The 27,330-nt window shown below is 39.9% G+C and overlaps 1 protein-coding gene across 1 annotated transcript in view; it reads right to left on the bottom strand.

Annotated features, from left to right (window-relative positions):
* Positions 1-27,330, bottom strand: part of TMEM132B (transmembrane protein 132B) — a 926,737-nt gene that overhangs the window by 535,265 nt on the left and 364,142 nt on the right. The window contains exon 3 of the mRNA XM_063964601.1: positions 17,791-17,937. Within this exon, the coding sequence (XP_063820671.1) occupies positions 17,791-17,937 (147 nt within the window). The remainder of the gene's footprint in view (positions 1-17,790; positions 17,938-27,330) is intronic.

The following is a 27,330-nucleotide window of genomic DNA, read 5'->3' as shown; positions in this document are numbered from 1 at the left end:
GATCGGGTTTCCATCGATAAGCTAATTTTTGTCGGTGGGGGAGTCCTAATTTCTGCACCAGAACTCGATCTCCTATGTTTAATACATTTTCTTTCACTCTTATGTCATATCTTGTTTTGTTTGCTATACCAGCTTTCCTAGCCTTTTCCTGAGCTAGATCATGAGCATATTTTAGCTCTTTTCGTAAATTCTTAATATATTGAGAATGAGTTTGTCCCGTTGCATCCCTGGATGGAAGTCCTAAAGAGACGTCTATGGGCAGTCGGGCTTCACGCCCAAACATCAGCTCATATGGGGAGTACCCAGTAGATTCATTCTTAGTGCAATTATAGGCATGCACCAGATGGCATATCTTTCTATTCCATTTGGTTTTGCACATGGGTCCCAAAGTGCCCATCATGTCAAGCAGGGTACGATTAAAACGTTCTGGCTGAGGATTACCCTGCGGATGGTAAGGAGTAGTTCGGGATTTCTTAATCCCGCAACACAGGCAAAGCTCCTTAATAATTTTTCCCTCGAAATCCCGCCCCTGGTCGGAGTGCAATCGGGCTGGTAAACCATAATGAACAAAGAACCGCTCCCATAGAGTTTTGGCTACTGTAACGGCTTTTTGATCAGAAGTAACATAAGCCTGGGCATAACGGGTGAAGTGATCCGTTACTACAAGTATGTTACATTCCTTTCCCGGTGAAGTTTCCAAGGATAAATAATCAATGCATACCAGATCCATGGGACCACTGCTCTGAAGATTAATGAGAGAAGCGGACTTAGTGGGAAGAGTTTTCCTCAAAACACAACTACCACAGGTCTTACAATAGTTCTCAATATCCTGCTCCATTAATGGCCAGTAAAACCGGTCAGTTACCAGCCCCGATGTCTTTTCTACTCCAAGATGGCCATGCTGATCATGTAATGCATTCAAAATAGTTTCTCTATAACACTGTGGAGTAACTAATTGTAATTTGAACTTCCCGTTGCATTTAAATAATTCACGATACATTATTCCATTCCTCAGAGTCAATTGCTTAATTTGCCGCATCAATAACTTAGATGCATGTGTCAGAGAACTAACATCATCATATTCAGCACAACCAGACTCAAGATAGCGTATGACAAGGGAGATATCAGGATCATTCCGTTGATCAATGCGGATTTGGTCTTGACTTAGTTGTTTCAAACCCCCTAATTCTAATTGGCTTAACCAGCAATAGGCCAGAGGTAAAGCCTTGTCAGTAGCTCCAAGGGCACTAATACATTCCCTACTTTCTGCAACTACACATGAGATGCTAAAGCATAGTCCCTTAATGGTAGTTGCAGGAACTTCAATCCATTCAGATCTATCTATTTCCTTCTCAATTCTAGATAACCTGGACAAAGAGTCTGCGTCTATATTATTGATGCCTGGGCGATATTTAATCTTGAAATCATAAATAGACAAGGCAGCTAACCACCTGTGCCCGGTGGCATCTAATTTTGCAGTGGTAAGCACATAGGTCAAAGGGTTATTATCAGTTAACACCTCAAAACTTGCCCCATACAGGTACTCATGAAATCTATCAGCCACAGCCCATTTAAGAGCAAGGAATTCTAATTTATGTACAGGATATCTCCTCTCACTATTGGACAATCCTCGACTGATATAAGATACAGGTTGCAACTTTCCGTCATGAGTTTGATACAACACAGCACCCAGACCATCAAAAGATGCATCCACATGTAATGTATACGACAGACTGGGATCCACATAGGCCAATACAGGAGCATTGGTAAGACTCCATTTTAACTTGAGGAAGGCCTCTTCACACGCCTGGGTCCATCTATCCCCGAACTCTTCATATGGTTTGAAATATTTTTTTGTTTTATAAGATGAGGCAGTTGTGGTTTTACCAACTGGCGGATACCCCTTTGTCAGATCAGTGAGAGGGCGACATATTACGGAATAATAGGGCACAAAGCGGCGATAGTACCCACAAAACCCGAGGAAAGATCTTAATTCCTTTAATTTAGTGGGTCTAGGCCACTCATTCACTGCTTCAACTTTTGTTGGATCAGTGGAAATGCCCTGTCGACTTACCACATGTCCCAAATAGGTAACAGAGGGCAGGCAGAACTTACATTTGTCCAAAGAAAGTTTAAAACCTTTCTTCAATAATCTATCAAGTACCCTGAGCAGACGGTGGTTATGTTCCTGCAAGGAGGACCCAAAAACAATAATATCATCGAGATAAACTAATACCTCACGATAATTCATATCACCCACCGTCTGCTCCATGGTCCTCTGAAACGTTGCCGGGGCACCCTTGATTCCCTGGGGCATCTTCAAAAATTCGAAGAAACCCAAAGGGCAAATAAAAGCAGTCTTCTCTCTATCCTGATGACTCATAGGTATTTGGTAATACCCACTCCGAAGATCCAATACTGTGAACCACTGACTCCCTTGCAAACAGTCCAATGCCTCCTCTACCCTAGGAACCGTGTACTGATCTGGCACAGTGCGCTGGTTAAGGGTGCGATAATCAATACACATTCTAATTTTGAAATTCTTTTTACGAGCCACTACAATGGGAGAGGCATATGGACTTTCAGAGTGTTGAATAACCTCTGTTTCCAAAAGAGTCTGAAGATGCTGTCTGACATCATCGAAATCTGCAGGAGCAAGTCTGCGTGACCTCTCCATGAAAGGAGTATCATCAGTCAGCTTTATACAATGTTCCACACCTTTCGCTTTTCCCAAATCCCATTCCCCAAGAGAAAAGACATGCTTTCGTTCCAGCAATTCCTCACATAAAATATTTCTTTCTACCAACTCAATGTCACTCCCCTGGAAACATGTATTTAAGTCTTCCAGGGACATACCCTGATCAAGAGAGGAATTTCTGTGCTCAGACTCTCCGCTCCTGTACTCCCCATAGCCAGTCGCCATTGTAAAAGCAGTCTTTTCCCTACACATTTTTAAACACCAATCACTGAGGACCCTAAATAAATGAGCATTAGTCCCAATGATCACTGGCATTGCAGTTTTATCACCGGGTGATTCTGGGCATACCAGAGCAATTAGAGGTAATGGCTCTGACACACCCATAAATCCTTCCGGAAACTCTATGTTAATTACCACATAACCTAAATATGGGTATTTCTGTTCACTCAATCCCCAAATTACCAGTCCTTCCAGGGGCAGGATAGGGACATCAGATAAATAATGTCTATACCAATGCTCAAATATAATGGACACCTGGGACCCACTGTCCAGCAAAACAGGACAGGGATGTCCATTTAATTTAACAACCACACGTGGAGCAGGTCCTACCATACCATCCGGAATAGAACTACCCCACTGGGTACTCCCCATTGAATCTATACCTAATTTCAGGGAGATGGCGAGGGGCCCGCCAATCTCCCTCCATCGTTTCCCTGATGAAGAGAAGTATTTGACTGAACATTAGCTCCCACTTCATTCATTCCCCAGTCTATAGAACATTCCATGGCCCTATGTCCTAACTGTCCACAGCGGAAACAGCCTCTGTTTATAAAATTTCCACCTCTCCTAAAATTTCCCCTGCCACTGTTAAACCCCCTAGTGGAATTATTGGAAGTAATGCTGGAGGGTTCCACCCTTTTACTCAGTGCCAGAATAAGCTGGTCTATTTTCTTATTTTGTTCCACTACCAGGGTAACCAACTTGTCTTCCTTTTATTGATTTATGGAATCATATTTATGAATATTAATATTTAATATATCATATATGGTATTTAATATATGGATATATTTCAATTAATATGCATTTATCATATATATCTGCAAATATATATGTCAGGCTTACAAACTAATTGGCTGATACATATATGCAGTCCTTATACATATGACTTATGAAGTTATTAAGTTAAGATTCCTTAAAGAGAGTTCAAGCTTGAATATTACCGCTCTTTTTATATGATTCTTTATTTACAGGCAGATCAAATCGTACAGAATAAGATATACACAGTAGTGATATATATACTAATTATAATTATATATGCTTCCTTCGTTACATAACATAAAACAACATGACATAAGTTTCACAAACAGTTTCAATTGCTAACATAAAATGTATACTTGCAAGTTAAAGATTGCCATCCCAAGAATCATTCCTTCTGCATGTTCTCCATGACTTCTCCTCCTGACTGACTTCCTTCCTTCTCCTTCTTCTTCTCCCTCTCCCTCTTCCTTCTAACTCCTAACTACAAGTCTGGTCCTTTTATCTCATATTTTACCAATTCAAACTATCATATTCTCATAGTTTCCAATGGAATAGGTAATTATAGGTTTGTCAGATTCCAAGGTGTAATAAAACAAACATTGAACTGGGCTGTCGTGTCCTGTTCACGGAGGCATGGTGTCATAAAAGTGTGGTGTCCACACTGCCTTAAGCAAGTATAGTATTGTAAAATCTGGAATGTCTTTTCATCCAAAGTTCTGTTGTATTGACAAGTTTTCCTGGGGTCGGTTACACAATGTTTTATCAATGGATGTGATCTCTTTTCATAGTAGTTAATTTATACTCCCTAGCTTTTAACCTTCACTGGACAATAGACAAACCAGTAGATTCTGATCTACTGTAAGCACACCTGTGAATTCCAATGACCAACAGAGCTCTGTCACATACCTATTATCATTTATGGCCTAATACCTTTTCTCTACAATGACTCTTGATCTTACTGTAACCTCTCTGGCCTTATTTATGACTAGAGCAGAATAAACCTGTTCCCTACACTATTTTTTACCATCTTGCTGTAAAACACAAATATACAGTATATCTATATAAACACATACACAAACCTAATTTCTTAAATCAGCTAAACATTACCTCATACATTCAAACTTATTTCATATCTATTCCTTACTATATATATCCAGTATACTGTCCACTATGGTAACATCGCCTATTTATAATGAATTATATTTTGATTCAGACAATATCCATTGCCCTAATATTATACTAAGTGCAGACAATTACCTATAAGGCAACAGTCGCCCCCTTGTGGCCATGAGAAATTCTTTTGATTGGCCACACATTAAACTAGCGTAATTGCTTCCAAATACATTTCAAAATATTCCTTCAAACATAACTTTCGTTGTAACCATAATATATACCATAAGTGTAATAATAATAACCATTATGATTTTAAAAATCTCTAAAAATTCTTAGCTTACCTAACCTTATTCTACTTTTTAACTAAAGCAGACAAAACTGAGGTTTTTATTCAGTATTCATGAGGAAAACTAATTTCTACAGACATTTGGAATACCATAGCCCAATTGTAGACCTTTTTTCTGTATCTGGATCAGTACGTTTGGACATTTTTGCTGTTCTTGTATGTAGCAATTTACTGGGATAAGACTGTCATCTGCGTGGTTTGCTTGCAATTGGAGATGCCTTGCGTTTGCATTATGGCCTTGCGTTTGCAACATTTGCACCATTACTAGAAGTAGAATTCTTCGTAGCAGCTGCTCCTTTGCTTGCCATTTCGCTGTTTGAGGCAGAGGGCTGTGTACGTCGAGTGCTGTGTCTTGAACATTCAGTACTTGTGACGACCCTCAGTAATAGTAATAGTCTTTATACAGTCTTTAGCAGTTCTGTTTCCTTTGCGTTTATCCAATGCCGCAGTTGTGACCAGTGTCCATATTGCTTTTGCACAAACAGGTTGTGATTTTGAATAGAACAGGCATATATGAAACAGTCTTTTTTTTTTTTTTTCTTTCTTTCTTTCTTTCCTTGCTTGTTAATAGTAGGTCTTAATTGTCTTCGGGCAATAGTACCACAAATGGCTGTGAGTAGTACACCTACTCTGTTCTGTATTTCCTCACTGAATAAATTACCATGCAGTCTTAAATCTCCTTATTCTACCTTGTACCTATTTATACATCTCAATCTTACATAAACTTATACCAGTTTAACCCATATAAAGGCGTTTTCTATCCTACCTATATTTTGACTAATAATTATTTAAAATGCTTTTGATGTGTATATAGTAACATCCTATCAATACAATAAATGAATATAATTTTGCTTCAAACAGATATTAAATATCATTTAGGAATGGCTTTAAATATATCTAATTCCATCCAATATTATTTTATATGCAGCCATGTGCATATACAGTGACCCTGTTATGCTACAAATAATTATCTTAGACTTGTGACAGTCTTTATTAAGAGAATTATTCATCCCACTTAATAATCTCGGCCCAATTTGTTATAACGTGGTATACCATCCTGTATTAGATATTTAATTACTTTTGAAGCTTTTACGAAGGAAGCATAGGTAGTATCTATTGTGTAATATATAAAAAAAACATAAAATATTTACAAGGTATATATGCAATGATATAAAATATATCTCAGACAAATGTTTACATATATGTGATTAAGGTATATGAAGGGATGAGACAGTTCTGTATAATCACAGTGATGAGATGTGCTGTACACTGTTGTGGGAGTGTACATGTAGTTTGAAAGACAAGTAAATGATTACTTGTGATGAAAGGGTTAATGAAAACCTTCCCCTTTCTTGTGAAACTGGAAAACTCCTTGAGGATTTGTCCATATATCAGTCTTTAGGGATGCTATGTAGATTTTGCTGGATAGCAGCGATGAAAGGGTTAATGAAGACCTTTTCCCTTGTAAATTGGAGTCTTTTTGGAGTCTTGCACCATTCTGTATACAGGTTGCCAGGATTACTATGAATCAAACAAAAATACATACAATGACTATCACAGATATTTATACAGTGATTTAACATAGCTTGCTATGCATTCTGTCCTATCTGCTGCATGTTATCAGGTACAGAATTTACAAATGTGTCTTTTAACGATTGAATAACAAACAAACAATTGTTTCTGGCCTGTGCCAATCTTTCCTGTCACATTGTGTGTCAATGACAGCACAATTGTCGCTGCAGATATGATGCAGGTTTAATTTGGAAACTGTGGCTGTTTGAACATCAAAGCAAACAATGGCTTCATTGGATCTAACAAGTAAAGGAATGATACTACCGTATTCACTTGTGACCATACTCCCTTGTGATGCAGCCTGGTCCCAGACTGTCTTTAACCATAGCGTTTGCTGCTTGGTGTGGCTCCTTAGTTTGGAAGAATCTTGGAGCTTCTGAAAAAACCTACTTTTGTGGGGAGAGAAACTTGTTAAACTTTGCCAAATATGTATTGCAGGTCCCAGGGCTTTCTGTCTTTCCACACCTGTAATAAAATGGTTATGGCACCAGGGCATAAAAACATTTTCATCCTGGTGATCCTTTTTGTCATTGTTAATTGGTGTGTGGTTTGCAGAATGACACTCTGCATGTGGTCTCTCTGAGAGCATGCAAACATTTGCACCATCACTAGAAGTCTCTGAGTGCTCTGTGGGGGTTACATAAGTTTGGGAACTTTGTTTGTAAACATGCATTCCTGAATTAATTTCATGGATTTTCCCTTTAAACATGTTTCCAGGTGAATACATTTCAAGGTTTGCAACTCTGGTTGCCATGGGAGTTTTCACCATGGGGAACTTCCCCACCCCTGTGTGCACTGTACTGCTGCTATCAGTGTTTAAATCTGCTGACAATTCACCTTTGCCTAAGGGCATAACAAATTCTTCATTTACATTGGGAACTCTGAGAGTGTATTCAGCAGAATACTCATAATCTGAGTTACAATGATCTTCCCCCTTACTAGACACAGTATAGGGGACATCTCCTATTGCTGCTACCTCCTTTACATTAATGTGCTGTCTGCTGATAGACACATCCGGCACATTGCTACTTTCTTCCTTTACCACAGAGGCTGTTCTGCTGGTGGTCTGTGTGACCATAGCAGACTCCATGCGCTGCACATTGATGCAGTCCTGCAACATGTAACTTTCCTTAATTTTAGGATCTTGACTGATTAAGTCATTTCTGACTCCTGTAGACTCTGTGTACAGAGTTTCACATACCTCAACACTATTCCTGTTTGGTGTTTCTATCTCAGCTTGCTTGCTGGATGTTATCTCTTCATCAGAGATCTTGACAATTTGATTACAAACTGTCAGGCTTTTCGCTTCTGCCCCAAACTTTTTCTGTTTATTTTTCTGTTTAAGGGACTTAAATAACGAATGCATTTTTGCATTAATGGTCAGGCACGCCTTACGAAGACGTGAACCTGATTCTTCTTTACATTTCTGTTTGGCTTCTAGAGCCGCAGTTCTGCGCATTTTTCTAAATGCTACAGAAAACTTTTGCATTTTTAACATTTCAATGCTAAATTTATATATTCTTTGTTTTTAGTACTGAAGGTATCCTCTCCTTAAGATTGACCGGTGTCTTAAGGTTAAACTCTAATACCTGGTACATTTATACATTTATTTGGAAATACTCTTTTCCACTGTGCACATTTTCTATTCTAGGCCTTTAAATTCTTTATTCTCATTTGTAACCTATTCCACTGTGATCTTGTATTTTGCCAGCAGGCTTATAGCCTTTGGTGCTGCTTCCTAATAGATATTATGTTAGTTAAAATAACGTATATTGCACTAACACATTTATCCTAGGTTATACAGAATACAAAATTGACATTACACAATGGTAATAAATTTTCATAGATACATCCCCACCGTGATTCTGCAGATTTGGTAGCCAGCTTATAGCATCTGCTACTCCTCATAAATATTATAGATCAGATAATCAGATTCAGTAATAACAAGTCCAATTCGTGGTCGCCAATATTGATTTATGGAATCATATTTATGAATATTAATATTTAATATATCATATATGGTATTTAATATATGGATATATTTCAATTAATATGCATTTATCATATATATCTGCAAATATATATGTCAGGCTTACAAACTAATTGGCTGATACATATATGCAGTCCTTATACATATGACTTATGAAGTTATTAAGTTAAGATTCCTTAAAGAGAGTTCAAGCTTGAATATTACCGCTCTTTTTATATGATTCTTTATTTACAGGCAGATCAAATCGTACAGAATAAGATATACACAGTAGTGATATATATACTAATTATAATTATATATGCTTCCTTCGTTACATAACATAAAACAACATGACATAAGTTTCACAAACAGTTTCAATTGCTAACATAAAATGTATACTTGCAAGTTAAAGATTGCCATCCCAAGAATCATTCCTTCTGCATGTTCTCCATGACTTCTCCTCCTGACTGACTTCCTTCCTTCTCCTTCTTCTTCTCCCTCTCCCTCTTCCTTCTAACTCCTAACTACAAGTCTGGTCCTTTTATCTCATATTTTACCAATTCAAACTATCATATTCTCATAGTTTCCAATGGAATAGGTAATTATAGGTTTGTCAGATTCCAAGGTGTAATAAAACAAACATTGAACTGGGCTGTCGTGTCCTGTTCACGGAGGCATGGTGTCATAAAAGTGTGGTGTCCACACTGCCTTAAGCAAGTATAGTATTGTAAAATCTGGAATGTCTTTTCATCCAAAGTTCTGTTGTATTGACAAGTTTTCCTGGGGTCGGTTACACAATGTTTTATCAATGGATGTGATCTCTTTTCATAGTAGTTAATTTATACTCCCTAGCTTTTAACCTTCACTGGACAATAGACAAACCAGTAGATTCTGATCTACTGTAAGCACACCTGTGAATTCCAATGACCAACAGAGCTCTGTCACATACCTATTATCATTTATGGCCTAATACCTTTTCTCTACAATGACTCTTGGTCTTACTGTAACCTCTCTGGCCTTATTTATGACTAGAGCAGAATAAACCTGTTCCCTACACTATTTTTTACCATCTTGCTGTAAAACACAAATATACAGTATATCTATATAAACACATACACAAACCTAATTTCTTAAATCAGCTAAACATTACCTCATACATTCAAACTTATTTCATATCTATTCCTTACTATATATATCCAGTATACTGTCCACTATGGTAACATCGCCTATTTATAATGAATTATATTTTGATTCAGACAATATCCATTGCCCTAATATTATACTAAGTGCAGACAATTACCTATAAGGCAACACTTTGACCCTTGGGCCTCAGGGGAGGGTACCACCATTTTGACAGATTTGGCATGAGTCTTTTCCCTATTAGCGATTAAAGCTTCTTCCTGTGTAATTTCCTTAATTAGATCATTAAGGGTGGGACTGCCTAATAATAAAGTGGTACAACGCAACCGCTGTGCTACAGGGTCAGTTGTTAATGCTCCCCTAATTAATTGTTTCAAGCGGCTACTATCCACTTCCGCGGGAGCTAACCCTCCTTTATCTATAATTTTATGAATTAGTTTATCGAGTCTATACACATACTGTGATAACTTTTCTCCTGTCTCCTGATACGTATGATGGAATCTTGCAACCAAATCACCTACGTCCTCCAATGTCCCATATGTGTATTCTAAGGCCTGAAAGTAGTCAGCCACAGCAGCCCCAGGATTACTTTTTCTAGTAGCTTGAATAATTCCCATAGCGGGTCCCCGTAAACTCTCTACTATCCTTTGTTTCTTTATATGATCGGGGCAATGCCACTCCTCAGACTGCTGTATAGCTGCCTCCCTCCAGGCCTCATAAGGTTCCTCACCAGTAGGCACAGGAATTATTCCTGAAAAAAGTCTCAATCGCCTGTAACTACCCTCATAGTGCCACCTTTCCAATTGATGTACTACCTTATCAGCTATGACCTCTAACTGGTTGCCTAATTTTTCTTCAATGCCCTGTGTTTGACTACCCTCTCCCACAGTCGAGGAGGGATCTCCACTAGCCGGAGTAGACATGTCACCCACAATTAATGGTTCAGCAGCCCTTTCACTTCCATCCTTCTCAGGCCATATTAATTATCCACCGGCGTTCTGGGTTAGATCTCACAGCCACCACTGTAGGAAGCAACTCAGACTCTAAATCACGACTGGTAGTTATTAATACAGCACACATCTCTCCACTTTCCCTGAATTGTTTATCAGCAATCCTTGGTTGCTTCACCCCAAACAGAAACAACATCTCTGTCATAATTGTACCATCAGTGGTGTCTGTGAGATCCCCCATCAATACAAAACTCCTTTCAGGAGTTACTCCCTTCCTTATACACCAGTCAAAAACTTCACTCCTGGTATATTGTGGCATTCTGGCTACTGTGCTCATTTGCCCCTGAGTATCCTACAAATTGATCTCACGCGGTGCCTCCAAATGTAACCCCTCCCTTATTACTATACTATAAGTCCACTACCTATTTCACTAAGGGAGGGTTTAATCAGTATATGTGCCTCCACCCAAGCCGGTTAGTGTAAGGCTCGCTTGGGTAAGCCTCTCACCCGCAGTGTATGTGTGAGTGTATTCACATTAATTACTCCTTACATATCATATTGTACCTGTCTTTCTCTTTCAGCTTTCCACGATCCGATTCCATCCACAAGTATAAAGGTAAGTAATGCAATTTAATTACACAACAACTATTAAAACTTATACATCAATACATTTAGTTTGACATAAATAAAGTAATACTGTCAGCAATATTCGCACTACTCCTATACATATTCGTTCGCATGCAATACAAAAAACTCTCCTATCCTTAGTTGATAATGAGTTACCCGGGTACTCTGTTAACCCTTCTGTGCACAATTAGGGCATTAATAAAAAATAATTAATATACATTAAATAAGTTATATCAAATATATTAATACACATTAACTAGATATATCTCCCAGAAATATCCTCCTTTTATATATAATAACAGTAGGTATTAAGTCTTCAGTGTTATTTGTTAACAGTTATCCTATAAATGGACCTGTGGTAATTCTGTCAATATATATACCAAACAAAGTTATCCGGGAATTAATGACTAGATGAAATTAGCTTAAATTCATCATAACACCGGCTGTGTACTTCTTATGTTTCTCCTTGGACTGCAGAAATATTATGTCTCCTTGACAATTATTGCAACTGTTTCCTTTATGTAGTAGGTTAATATTGTAGCAAGTTGATGTTACCTTTTTGTATCCTAGAAAGTCAGGTTGACTGAGGATTATATTTGATAACTGTATCCACTTGAGCAGGATGTAGACACAAATATAAATGTTTATGAATAACAATGTGTCTTCTGCTTTCCTGTCTATATTGAATGAGATCCACTGGTATAGTTATGCTTGAGCCAATAGACCTTTCAAGTACAGTTATAATCTTACAGTATATGGATGGTTGCTAGAATAGGTAAAAGTTAAATAACTGTTTCTTCAGTTCTAAGCTCATAACATCTATTACAATTATAACGGCTTTAGCTTATTGTCCGTTAAGCAATCATATATGTTGTCATACAAATCTGCTTTAACTGAGGCTAGGCTTAGCAACCATCTCTTCTTATTATTGCTCAGTCTCTATGCATATTTACAGTTATAGTTAATTACTTAATCATAGAGGCTACCGTTTTCACCAGTTGCTTAGTTATGACATGTGTAGTATAATTATGTTCTAATTATTTCTTCAGCTATTCCAGCCACTTGGAGTTAGCTTCCAATATTAGGGTGCCATATAATGAATGAATAAGGGCACCGAGACATATTCTGGGCTTATTGCCCCATGTCATTCCCATTTGCTGCTATCCCTCACTAAGTACGTATTTTATCGTGTACTCCACTCTATAGTGCCGGGTGCAGTGTGGGAGCGGGATATTGTCACTTACTCCGTTTGAAGATGCTGCTGCGGCTGTGCGGTGAGTCACCAACTCCTCCCCCAGCTTTCTGACAGGCGCTGACAGGCTATAAGGTGCGGCTACAGGAGGTGCTTTTACTTTGCAATGCCCCCGCTTCAGCCAACTGGATGCGGCATAGATACGGCTTCCCCTCGGTTGCTAGGGAACCGCTCACCAGCTTCCTGCTGCTTCCTCTCCGCTCAGCTTCACTACTACCGCGGCAGACCGGCCTCCGCCCATTCATCAGTGGCTCGCCTCCCCCTGCTCCAGCATCTATCAGCAGGTATGCCCGGTGCCGGTATGCTATATGATCCCCTCAGCGCCGCCACAGCTCATTTAGCGATGCGCTGGAGATCAAGTGCACACACTACCCGGGGGAACAGCAGACTCCCCAGCAGCGAAAATGAGCTCTGTTTATACTCATGGTTCAAAAGACTCGCGCCGCACAGCCTTTCGCAATTGGTCCGTTGTCCCTAGTCACCGCCAACCAGTGCTTCCCAATCTAAGCAGCTCGCGGTCAGCCCTGAACCCCCGCTCGTGGACAGCTATTCCCGCCCTACAGAGTGTTGCTCCGCAGCGCGAGGGAGATGTGAAGTACCTTTGTTTCCCGCCTTGGCGGCCCTGCAGGCTATTGCCAATCTCACAATGTCTCGAGCCCACCTCAAAATACACACAACCACTGCTTTATTAAAACTATGTGAACAGACCACTATTACATTATTTACATATAACGTAAATTTATATAGTTTTCCCCAGTATATTTACCTGAATTACACATTCTTGCTAATACTAATAATAACCATATAAATTTAATTAAAGAGAAACAAGCAATAACAAACAATATTCATGTTACAAGTGGAAGACGATAAGCTTAGGGTGGGTAAACACTAGAACTATGTCGGACCGATATGTTGTTTCCAGCCAAATAAGAACATCATATCTTCTGGATTGTTCAGTGTGTATGCTGATTTTTATGCTCCTACAGTAGCATTTGGCCATTCTGCACAGCCAACAAGAAGATATCATGTATGAAGATATCATGTACAATGCCATGCTGCGCATCCTACACCGTGCCGTCGTCCCCTGCATCATGCAAGTGTACACACACTTGCAAAGCAGAGTCTCATCTGGTGTCTGATCGGCTGGGTACACATCGTTCTAGTGTGCAACCAGCCTTAGTCTTAGACATCTTATATTTAATACAATGCTAGTGTGTACAGAAGATTATAGTAGACAGACAGCTAGAGACATGAGTGAGGAGAGAGGGGGAGAGGTTGGACATAGAGGTATATTTGAGTATCATCATCATAGCTATGATATTGAATGATTTCAGCTGATGATTTCACCCAAGGAGAAAATGCAAAGGGAGAACAGAAGAAGGGACAGTGAACTGGTCCATGAAGGACACCAACAGGTTGCAGAAGAGGGGAGAAGCTGAACAGGAAGAAACTGTATGAAAAGCAAAGGGGTGGGGTTAGGGGAACCTGCTTTGTGGTGATGTCCTGACTGATGGATTCATTTTTAAATGTGAATTTTGTGTTAAAACCAAAAATAAATAGTACAGAACTATTTTGTTTTGCAAAATAATTCTTGATCGTCTGCAACACAGGCACATAGTAAGTAACACTATTTAATAAAATAGGCTAGCTGCTAGCTTTTCTGGGAAATATTATTTACAAAACATAAGCATTCTGATTGCAACCTCTGCAGGCTAAGGGGCCTATTTATCACCACCGCATCCAGGATGCGGATGACAGGTGCTAAAATCGCCCAAACTTGCACTGCGATAATTGATTACATCGCAGGTATGTATCAATTATCGCATGCAGGAACAAAGCTTGCGGTCAAGCTCTGTCCCTGCGATGCCTCTTCGCAGCATCATCGGGGGATTTTTCGTAAAAAATACCCTGATGTCCTACTGCGCATGCGCCACCACCGCCGACATCGCCACTACCGCCGCCGCTTGGTCGACCCCCCTGTCGTGACTACCCCCACGTGCCGCGGACCCCCCCCCCCCCCCACAAGAAGATCAATATACTCACCAGTCAAGGGAGCCGGTCCGCGCTGCTTCTGCTAGGCTGCCGGGCGCCGGAACCTGTGCGCTTCGGTGACCACCAGTGCTGTAAAGTGCACTGTCGCTTTGCAGCATCACTTTACTGCACCGGGGTCACATTGCAGCACATGGGGAACCTGGCGCCCAGCAGCGCTCAACGGAGCAGCGGACATCGGCTCCCTGGACAGGAGAGTATGGTTTTGGGGGGTTTGTAACTTTTTTTTTATTTTTTACACTGTGATCAGCTTGTGTATCCATCAGAAACACATAGCTGATCACTCTGCCGGGTCCCCGCTCAGCTTTCTCTGCCAGGGGCAGAGAAAGCTGGGCAAATGCCACATTATCGCAGTGCTGCCCTGTGAACTCGCCAGCCTGAGCTGGCGAGATTATCACAGGGCACACTGCGGTATTTTTTCACATTTTAGTAAATTTGGCCACATCACATTTCCCATTATAAGTATGGGAAATGCAATGTGGGTTACTTAAAAAAAAGTGAATTAAAGGGTTTGTAGCAGTTTTTTTTCATGAAAACAGCTCCAAATGCCCTTTAATACATTCAGGTGATACTAAAATAATGTGAAAAGGGTGTGAAAACACCCTTTTTCACATTATTTTAGTACAAATAATGTTAATAAAAAGACCCCTAAATATTTGAATCTGATTCTCACAGGCAGATCCACCCAAAATATTCCTGTGAATTATGGATTTAGCTATATATGTGTTGGATTTGATGAATCACATCACTCCTTTTGGCCATATATGTAGGTGGTCAAATTACACAGATGACATTTGTGGCTTTTGGTGATGCCCCTATCACTTAAAGGCCTATATGCATGGTCTTCAGACACTGACCCACACAGACAAACAGACAGCATATTTCTTGGCAAGATGATCTAATTGATTTAAGTTACTGTAGATCATTTTGTGCTATTTTAATCATTTTGGGGGTGGACACGATGCAACATTGAATACGTGTTTGTATGTGTGGCCAGTTTAACATGAAGATATTTGTTTTATTTTTCCCCCCTCAAAAAACAATCGAGTATCATGTTTAATCTAGAAATATAGAAATATGTCAAAACCTATCATTGGCTATTATTAACTAAATAAGCAATTACTTTACAATATCTCAATGTACAGTATGTACAGTATGTATGTACAGTATGTACGGCACAGTTTAAGGTAAGAATACAAGCTTTAAACTGAGCATGGCTAACTGGAGCATCTAATATTCCATAAATGGGTTTAACACAGCATACAGTCTTTTGTCTATGTATTATTAAATAATGGATATTAAGTTGTATTGTGCTAGGTACGAAGTAGAACTCAGACTGAAACAGAAATAAAAGAAATGTTTACTGTTTTTTTCTGGCTGGAATAGTAGGTTAACTAGTGATGGTAAAGCTAACCATTACTGCAACATTGTTAAGTACAACCGGGTGCTACTGTTATTTCAAAGCAATCAATTTATGGCAATCTTAATTGTACAGCACAGCTGCTGAGAGAGCCTTGGAGAGTGATAAATAGCACTGTGATAAAGTACCAGCCAATCAGGTCATAACTGACATGTCACACACTGTGTTTAAAACATGACAGGAGCTGATTGGTTGGTAGTTTATCATCGTACTATTTATCACTCTCCAAGGCTTGATCATCTGGACCACAGTGAGATATATATTGTGGCAAGCACAGCGTAGTTCCACATGTGGTTAATGTGGAATATCAGAATTTCCCAGGTTTAGCAGAGCAGCAGCAGCAGCAGCAGGACTGAAGGGTCCAGTCCAGGTTTTGCCTCAATCAGTTGTCAGCCAGAAGCTAGGCCAATTAATTAAAAGCACCTGTAATCGGGTTGGGATGGATATCCTGACAGACAGAATGTCAGCGGTCACAATTCACCTGTTTTAGGGGGACATTTTGGTAATTAAACACAAAATATGAATTGTGTAAAGGTTCTGTGGACCTGTCATACATTTCTTCTATACTGCAATTTACAGTAGAGCCCACCTAGTCCTAACCTAGCATATCAACGTGATTAAGGTAGAAATGTGTCAAACCTTCTGAAAAGTGCAGGTAGAGTAGTTGCCCCAAATAATCAATATTTATTATAGAATATCATTTATAAATGATAGCTAGAAGCTGACTGTTTGGACAACTTCTATCCTAGTCCTCTTTAGAAAGCTTGATTCATCTCCTCTGTAGTATTAAAAAGATCATGAATTATAGGCCCTACACACTGGCCGATTTTCTGAAAGATATGAACGATCTCGTTCATAAATGAACGAGAACTCGTTCATATCTTTCAGTGTGGAGACTCCAGCGATGAACGATGCGCGGCCCCGTGCTCGTTCATCGCTGGTCTCCCGTCGGCTGTGCATGCAGGCCAATATGGACGATCTCATCCATATTTGCCTGCACTTCAATGCAGCCGCGTGACGGGGGGAGTGAAGAAACTTCACTCCCCCCGTCACTGCCCCCCCGCCGCCGGGTCGCTCGTCGGCCGTTTCGGCCGTCGGGTACCTCGGCGGCGCATCGTCAAATGTGTAGGGCCCCTTTGTGCAGTGACCAGATCAAGAGTGATTGATGATCATGTGATCATGGATGTGAAAATGCTGAACCTTTGCCCCCATTCCGACACTGCCTACAGGTATGATAGAGAAATTCCCTCATTTACCCAATGCAGGGGGCACTGCCAGATAATTCAATCCATACTGTAGCTTTCACAGATATTATTACACAGTACTGACAGAATATACACATATACAGTATATATAGTAGCCCCTTATAATATATAATTTAATGGGAGGTAAAATGCTATGTGAATTTCACTGTACAAAAAGGAGAATTAGTACCAAAAAAAAAAAAAAAACAGTTTCTTGAAGATCTAAGAAGCTTATTGCTACACAATGTTTTCCTGTCTCAAAGTTACACAATGTTTCATGCTGTGACGTTACAGTAGATGAGAAACAGATAGCCCCATCTATGCATGATCAGGTAAATTAGGTAACCATTGCTTTTCTGTGGAATTACATACCTGCTCTGGATAAATGAACCTTGATGAACACAATCTAGAGTGACAGTTGTTTGTTTTTCTCCTGGCTCCATCAGTCTTTGAACCTTCCACTTTTCAGAGTCATTCACTCTCACAGCAATCACTTTTGCACCAAGAGCAGCTTTGACCCTTAAGAAGAGAGAATGTAGGTAAAAACAATTTAGCAGTGCATCTCCGATGACAGCAAGCAATGCATCAAGAACCTAACAATGCACAAACACCTCAGCAGCATGACACTTTCTGCAGCTCATTGTGGGTAACGCAAATGTGCTTAGTAACCATGCATAAGATGTCTGCTGAGGAGCTGAAAATAAGCAAAATACTTAGCAATCAGTATTATATAAATGAACAAATTAGAACACAGAAGTATCAGCAGTATTTGCATATCAGGGATAACATCCCATTTACTCAGATAATAAACAGTGATGTTCTGAGGAAGTCATGGATGTTATTTTCATGCGATATGTGTACCTTCAGCAACTACCTATAACTGTTATGTTACTCTGTTTTTATTTTGTTTTTAATTCCAATATAATTTGACCATGTTCAATAAGACAGTTACAATTAGGTCTATATAATAGCATGTGATATTTCTGTTTTAGTTAAAGTTTATTAAAGCCATTTCCAGAAGCATAGGGCAAGTCAGGGCAATCTGTTTGCAAGGGGGCAGATAGGAAGAAATGAGAAGATGCATTAGGACTTGGACAAGATAAAGGAAGGAAGACAAGATGCAATAGGACACAGAAGACCAGAAGTAATTACAGGGTAGAATGTATGGTAGACCGTACAATGTAGATCAAAGGAGGACAGATTAGATTAGAAGAAGGGGACAAAAATTTGATCATACATAAGGCAAGACAAGATCTGACCAAATTAAGGGCAGCTTAGTTTTGGCAATATGGCAGACCGGCCCAGATTGATCAAGCCTTGGAGAGTGATAAATTACCAACCAATCAGCTCCTAACTGTCATTTTTCAAACACAGCCTGTAACATGGTAGTTAGGAGCTGATTGGCTGGTACTTTATCACCATGCAATTTATCACTCTCCAAGGCTTCATAAATCTAGACATTAGTGTTGAAATGTGGTTAGCGCTACTGTACAGTCTCCATGATGCTCCTTAACAGAGACATAAAGTCTTTTACCAAGATGGCCGCCTTTTGGTCTTCTGCATATGCACGGCGCTATCTTGCCAATGTATAAGAGTGCCACAGTGGGGCACAGTAGTGTTCCACATAACTCTGTGAGACATTGCAATATATGCTTCCAAAACCCACTGAAAAGCACAACCGCTGGCTTATAAAAGCTCCGCTACCCACCAGCTGGTGATCTGTATGCACAGCTCCATGCAAGAGTCTGTGCATAACTGTGAGTGCTGCTGCACAATCACATTACTGCTCAATAAAACACTCCATTGGTTAAGCACTGGGCTGCTTTGTGAATTTTAGGGATCTGCTGGAGTTTATTATTACTCACCAATAGAACACACATATTACCATCGCCAATAATGTACACACATTCAACAGTGAAACAAGAGAACACATAAGAGAAAGGAACATAGTAGATTAGACATAGACCAAAGACATTGCACACACATTAAGTAGTCAAATGGTATATATACAGGGGCGTAGCCAGAACTTTGTGGGCCCCATAGCAACATTTTGAAGGGTCCCCCATCCCTTTGCTTCTACAGAAACACTTCTCTGCAGCAGTTCATTTTATGCCCTATAATAGTGCCCTAGTTCATTTTCTGAACCATAGTAGAGCATTATTTAATGTTAGGCCCCATAGTAGGGCCCTAGTTTCTTTTATGAAATCGCAGTAATGCTTAAGTTCACCTTATGTCACATTTCAGAGCTGCCAGTACACATTATGTTGCACAGTACCCCCAATTCACATTATGATATATAGTGCTCCCCATTCATATTGTGCCTCATTACAGTGCCCTGGTTCATATTATACAACATTAAAATGTCCTCCAGTTCATTTTATACCACACTAAAATGAGTAAGTCCAGGGGCATACCTAGATATGTTGCAGGCCCCAAGGAAAAAGTTTGAAAGGACCCCTACGTACCACCCAATGGTGAAAAATGTATATAACACATGTAACTGTGACAGGGAAGGTGGGCCCCTCTCAGCTCTGGGCCCCATAGCAGCTGCACTCCCTGCACCCATGGTAGCTACGCCCTTGTATATACAGCCAAATAAGCAAGGTGGCAGAGAACACCGACAGGATTATATCATGCACGGCTTTAGAAATACGGGTACAAAGGAACAAACCAAGACCTGTTGTAGAAAGAGGAAAGGGAGCAAATAAAATAAGGCAATATACTTGAGGCAAGGAGACACATACAATATGGTGACAAATATTAGAAACATAGCAGACACAAAGGGGTGGCATAAATGAGGCAAGGAGGATACAATGAGGGCATACATTAAAAATGTGAAAAAGAGACATAGGTGTAAGGTTATGGGTCTGACACGTGTGAAAACAAGGTAGTAGAGATATGAAATACATGTATGAAGGAGTGTGTGAGTATGGGGCGGCGGGGGTAATAAGATACACAAAGGACACATTGCAGCAGAAATGGTACATGGTATGCATTGTAGTATGTATTGCATAGTGCTGTATGTGTAATTTTGTGTTTTATTTGTCATTTTCTTTTAGTGTTGTTTGTATGTATGGATTGGGGATTAAGACAATTTAAGTACAATTGGCCTGATAATGAATACCAAAGTCATTCCTACACTGGCCATATTTGTGCATTCCCCACCAGTATAGACATGGCAGCCGGACGGCCATCCATGGGGATCCTCACACTACTTAGTGAGGAACTTGATTGACACAATACCATAACAACAGTACCCCTAAATATTGAAGACCGCTACAGCAAGTATTAGTGACCTACTATACATTCTCATTGAATAATAACCACAAATTGCCTGCTTCTCCTTCAGGATGCAGCCAAGCACAGCTGAAATTCTAGGAAAGCAAACATTGCAGCTCATTTATAAAAGTTTAAAAGCTTATATAAAAACAAAAAAATAAAAAGGAATTCCCAAATATGCCTGTTACAAATCTCATGCCTACTCCTGCATCCTACATTTGGGAGCCTCTGCTTTGTTCCTACCAACTGTTTCTTCCTGGCTTTGACTTTGAGATGCCAAGCAAGGTAGTGTTTTTCCAGTGCGATCTTGTTTCAAGTGGTGATTATATCTGTATTTGCTTTTGCTTCCATTCTCAATTATTTTTTATTGTGTTATTATGGAGAATTTTGTGATACTATTTTAACCTGTTTATATGCTGTATTGGTGCTAGTTCTGATTAGAGATGTGCAGTTTTGTTCTCCAGAAATTCGAATCTACCTAAATTTTGTGGATCCGTACTAAACCTTAACGCGGTCCTAATCCCCCGAGAAGATCTGATCAGAGTCCTGTTTCGAATCTTCCCGTGGTTTAGAATTTAGTTTTTAAATATGAATTTCAGGTTTTAGATTGTAAGATTTACATAATTTTAGCAGTTTTTATTGATTCATATCAATGATTATCAATTTTTATTGATTTAAAACCAAACTAAAATCTGAATCCAAACCAAAACGCTTGAGGGTGGTTTTGCCAAAACCAAAACACTGGGGTCCCTATTTATCTTTGTGTTTGTGCTTGGGTGTACTTTGTTTTATTTGGATCTTGCAAAATTTTCCAATAAAAAAACAATTAATAAAAGCTGCTTTTAAACACGAAAAGCAAATAGCGTCATCAAACAGCACATCAGTTGCAGCGGCTCATGTTTACACATTCGTCAATTAACTATAGAGTCTAGCTAACAATAAAAGTTTGTTGTGCTAGTACCTACTACTATACTGGAAGCTTTATGTTTAATCCAAGTGGCTGCCCCATGTTGGGTACGAGGGAACACGGAGTTCAGCAATTCTGGATAACAGGATTATATTGTATGCTGCACAATTGGTAGAGCATTTCACCAAATGAATAGAAGCTTTTCAGGTCAGCAAAGATGTGAGCACTGTGAAATATTATGACTAGGCATTGTCTACAAAGTGCAGCGCCACTTCCCAACATTTTTTTTTTCTTTCAGTTTTGCCCCAGTAGCCAATTTGTTTAGCAAAAATATTTATATTTACATGGCGTCTGGGAGATTACTTAAAATGCACAGTTTTGCAACATTATGAAGGGCCTAATTCAAGGTTGATTGCAAAACAACATTTTCCTCTAATGGGTAAAACCATATGCACTGCATGTGGGGCACACATGGGACTTGTGGCCGTAGTCATGAAAATATATTGCATTAAGCTTTACAGGTTGGAGCAAAGTCATATATGGTTAATGTTTGAAAATATCTTTATAGTGGCACACAAATGTTATACACTCACCAACACCATTGTTTTATGTATTATTAAAAAAATGAATATATAGTAATTGAAAGCAAGAGTAAGAATCATATTTATAATATTCTATAAGTATAAATCAAATCCCACATAATGTGCTTAGAGCAATAAAGAATAACAAAATAAGTACAGTGTTTTATATTCCAGCACAGTTCTAAGCAATAAGTAAAAATAATAGTCATTTTATTTTAAATGCGCAAATCTAGTGATTTGTTTCCAACTATGAAAATTTGCCAGCAAAACTTTACAATTAAGTAAATGGAAAACATCTTTTTGCAAAAGTGTTTTCGGAAAAAGTAACATTACAGTGACACACATTAGTCACATGAAGAGGTGTCTGTAGCATCTGAAAATAATTCTGCATGTGCCCTATACTCTTATCCTTGCTTCTCCCATGCAGCACCATCAGGTCAAATGAATGTGCATGAAAAATCCCATGACACTTGAGATCAAGGCACACAGGAATGTCACTATTATTATTGTTAATTCATAATGTGCCACAACGGTTCCATAGTGCAAAACAAGTGGAATGCAATGACAAGAAGTTACATGAATATAGACTAATACAAACAAGTTAACAGTTCACCTCACCTACTGTATATACATAATTGCTCTGTGTGATTAGCATAATTATGTAAGGTAAAGAAAGGGAAGAAGTTAATTTTTGCACAAGTGCAGTTTAGAAAAAGGCAAAGACTGCCGTTAGGACGTGAGGTGGTAATCTAAAATGATAGAATGAAATTGAATAATGGTAATCATAACCATGGGTGTGCATGATGACCAGAATTGTGAAACACCAGTATAATATATTTAATTTCTAGGATTGACAACTGAGCATTGAACCATATCAGCCATAGGGGGGTATTCAATCAGGACCATTTTTTCACCTAGGCGAAAAACTGCACTCTTTGCTATTTTTTAGGGTGAATGGGGATTTAATAGCAGGGCCGTTTTTTTGCCTAGGTGAAAAATTCAGTAGGAGCAAAAAACATGTGGATCAGTGAATCCATGTGTTTTTGCACCTGCGCCAGCGAAAATGCTGTCTGTTTTCGCTGATTTTGAGGCATTTTTCGACAATGCCTTTTCACTAAAAAAAGACGTGAAAAGGCATTGGCAAAATTCTAAAATATGTGCGCAAACACAACCCTGTCACCCACCACATAACTGAACCCAAGTATCACAGGTAAGCACAATTTACTTAATTTAATAACTTTTACAGAATTTCTCAATTTTGGTCTAGGGGTGCAGTTGAAAAAAGGCTGAAACTCTAGGGTGCGTGATCCAAGAAAGTTTAGGAACCACTGTCCTAAGTGTCTACTAGTTTACAAGACTTAGGTGGTTTGTATGGCATTTGCATTTAAATTGCGTATTTTATATTTGATGTACAGTGTAACGTCTTTTTAAAGTACTATTGTGGGAAAACGGGGACGGGGAGGGAGACCTCAACACTGGTAATAGCCACCTACTGATATTGGTTGAAGAAAAGGTGGATTCACTTCATGGCTTAATATATTGACATACATGCATTTGTTTAGTTCATGAAGGTGCTCCCATGAGAGTATAGTAGCGTAGAGAAAAAGAAAGAAAGAAAGAAAGAAAGAAGGAAAGCTTTTTGTGCTTGTCTCTTTAAAGTAGCAAAGCCACTTTAAGACATTGAATGGATATATATACTGTATATGTATATATATATATATATATACTGCTCAAAAAAATAAAAGGAACACTAAAATAACACATCCTAGATCTGAATGAATGAAATATTCTTATTAAATACTTTGTTCTTTACATAGTTGAATGTGCAGTTAACAAAATCCCACAAAAATTATCAATGGAAATCAAATTTGTTAACCCATGGAGGTCTGGATTTGGAGTCACACTCAAAATGAAAGTGGAAAAACACACTACAGGCTGATCCAACTTTGATGTAATGTCCTTAAAACAAGTCAAAATGAGGCTCAGTAGTGTGTGTGGCCTCCACGTCCCTGTATGACCTCCCTACAACGCCTGGGCATGCTCCTGATGAGGTGGCGGATGGTCTCCTGAGGGATGTCCTCCCAGACCTGGACTAAAGCATCCGCCAACTCCTGGACAGTCTGTGGAGCAACGTGGCGTTGGTGGATGGAGTGAGACATGATGTCCCAGATGTGCTCAATAGGATTCAGGTCTGGGGAACGGGCGGCCCAGTCCATAGCATCAATGCCTTCGTCTTGCAGGAACTGCTGACACACTCCAGCCACATGAGGTCTAGCATTGTCTTGCATTAGGAGGAGCCCAGGGCCAACCGCACCAGCATACAATCTCACAAGGGGTCTGAGGATCTCATCTCGGTACCTAATGGCAGTCAGGCTACCTCTGGCGAGCACATGGAGGGCTGTGCGGCACCCCAAAGAAATGCCACCCCACACCATTACTGACCCACTGCCAAATCGGTCATGCTGGAGGATGTTGCAGGCATGTCTGTCACATGTGCTCAGTGAGAACCTACTTTCATCTGTCAAGAGCACAGGGCACCAGTGGCGAATTTGCCAATCTTGGTGTTCTCTGGCAAATGCCAAACGTTCTGTACGGTGTTGGGCTGTAAGCACAACCCCCACCTGTGGACGTCGGGCCCTCATACCACCCTCATGGAGTCTGTTTCTGATCGTTTGAGTAGACACATGCACATTTGTGGCTTGCTGGAGATCATTTTGCAGGGCTCTGGCAGTGCTCCTCCTGTTCCTCCTTGCACAAAGGCGGAGGTAGCGGTCCTGCTGCTGGGTTGTTGCCCTCCTATGGTCTCCTCCATGTCTCCTGATGTACTGGCCTGTCTCCTGGTAGTGCCTCCATACTCTGGACACTACGCTGACAGACACAGCAAACCTTCTTGCCACAGCTCGCATTGATGTGCCATCCTGGATGAGCTGCACTACCTGAGCCACTTGTGTGGGTTGTAGACTCCGTCTCATGCTACCACTACAGTGAAAGCACCGCCAGCTTTCAAAAGTGACCAAAACATCAGCCAGAAAGCATAGGAGCTGAGAAGTGGTCTGTGGTCACCACCTGCAGAACAACTCCTTTATTGGGGGTGTCTTGCTAATTGCCTATAACTCCCACCTGTTGTCTATTTAATTTGCACAACAGCATGTGAAATTGATTGTCAATCAGTGTTGCTTCCTAAGTGGACAGTTTGATTTCACAGAAGTGTGATTGACTTGGAGTTACATTGTGTTGTTTAAGTGTTCCCTTTATTTTTTTGAGCAGTGTATATATATATATATATATATATATATATATATCTAGAGAGAGAGGGATAAAAAGTATAGATACCTTGTGTAAGTGATGTAAAAATGTCATTTCAAGGCACACTGACAATAGTTGTACCTAACATGTTAGTTCTGTCATTATTTATTATTTTGCATCAACTAATCCGAAATACAGAACAAAAGAGTATAGCAATCCATATAGGTACATAAGCAAACTGTTAGTGAAGATAGATAGATAGATAGATAGATAGATAGATAGATAGATAGATAGATAGATAGATATTAAAAAAAAAAATTATAAAGGGTATTTTGGGAGCAATCTGGCCACTAATTAGCCATGCAAAGCACAAGTGCTCACTGTGTATATGTGGAAATGAATTTGCATGAGTATCAAGGCTCATTCAAAACTAGCCAAGGAGATAAATTAAGACATAAATGATGGGTTTGGCTAGCTTCCATACTGTGTGAAACATATCCCAGCCTTTATTTATTTCCACACTATGGGAAACACTGTGCTCCCAAGGGCCCACTACATAATAGCACACACAGCACTGCATGACTTTGTACATTACTGACAGGCCAGGATTGCTGTACTGGATTTTTTTTTTTAAGGCAAAAATGTACTTAATGCCGTTACACCAACTAGCAGACATTTTCTTCAGTTAATGCATGATCAAGGTACAGTAAGAAGCTTTTAATGAGGGAAGTATACTCCGCTCAAAATACAATTATTAAGTATTAATGCTGCAAACATTACACGTATGAGTTCATACTGCACATTGCAACTGTACGATAAACTCGACATATTAGACATATTATACATGTAAGACTTTTTATATATTGTTCAGCTGGTGGACAGCTAGTGGGAAGAAGCTTTTAATGGATCTGGTCGACTTTGCGGGAATGGACCTGTAGCGTCTGTCTGATGGAAGCGGTTCAAACACTTTGTGAACTGGGGGCTGCATATCTGCCACGATTTTCTCTGCTTGCTTCCTGACCCTTGACTGGTATAATTCCTGGACGGGAGGGAGGTCAGCTGTCCTCACCACCCTTTGCAGCCTCCGTCTGTCACTGCCATTGGCAGCTCCATACCAGACTGTGATCGAAGAACATAGGACCGATTCTACTATCGCTGTGTAGAAGATGAGCAGCAGCTTCTGCGGGATGTTGAATTTCCTGAGTTGCCTCAGACAGAACATCCGCTGCTGGGCCGTCTTTACGACAATGCTTATGTTGGGTTCCCATTTGAGGTCTCTGGAAATTTTTGACCCTAGGAATTTAAAGGATTCGACCCACGAAACCACGCTGTCGGCTATTACGAGTGGTTGCATGGCATTGGGTTTCCTTCTGAAGTCCACCACTATCTCAACTGTTTTGAGGGGATTTAGGTCAAGGTTGTTCCTGCCGCACCACTGCGTTAGCCATTCCACTTCGCGTCTGTATGCAGATTCGTCTTTGTCCTTAATTAAGCCGATGACGGTGATGTCGTCTGCAAATTTTTTAATTTTTACTGATTGCTCGGCCAAGGTGTAGTCATTGGTATATAGAGAGAAGAGCAGGGGGTGAGGACACATCCTTGAGGGGTCCTCGCGCTGATAGTGCACCTACTAAATGCGGATGACCCGGCTTTCACAACCTGTTTCCTTGCTGCCAGGAAGTCGACGATCCAAATGCATGTTGATTCTGGGACCCCTAAGGAGAGGAGTTTGTCTTGCAGTATACTGGGATGATTGAGTTGAATGCAGAACTGAAGTAGACAAATAGGACCCTCGCATAAGAGCCCGGTCAGCCTAGGTGCTGTAGGATATAGTGCAGCCCCAAGTTAACTGCGTCCTCAACACTCATGTTTGCTCGGTATGCGAACTGCATACCGAGC

This window comes from Pseudophryne corroboree, chromosome 1, assembly GCF_028390025.1.
Source record: "Pseudophryne corroboree isolate aPseCor3 chromosome 1, aPseCor3.hap2, whole genome shotgun sequence".
NCBI classification, from domain to species: domain Eukaryota; kingdom Metazoa; phylum Chordata; class Amphibia; order Anura; family Myobatrachidae; genus Pseudophryne; species Pseudophryne corroboree.
Note: the sequence above shows the minus strand (reverse complement) of the source record. Positions and strands in the feature narration are given on the sequence as shown.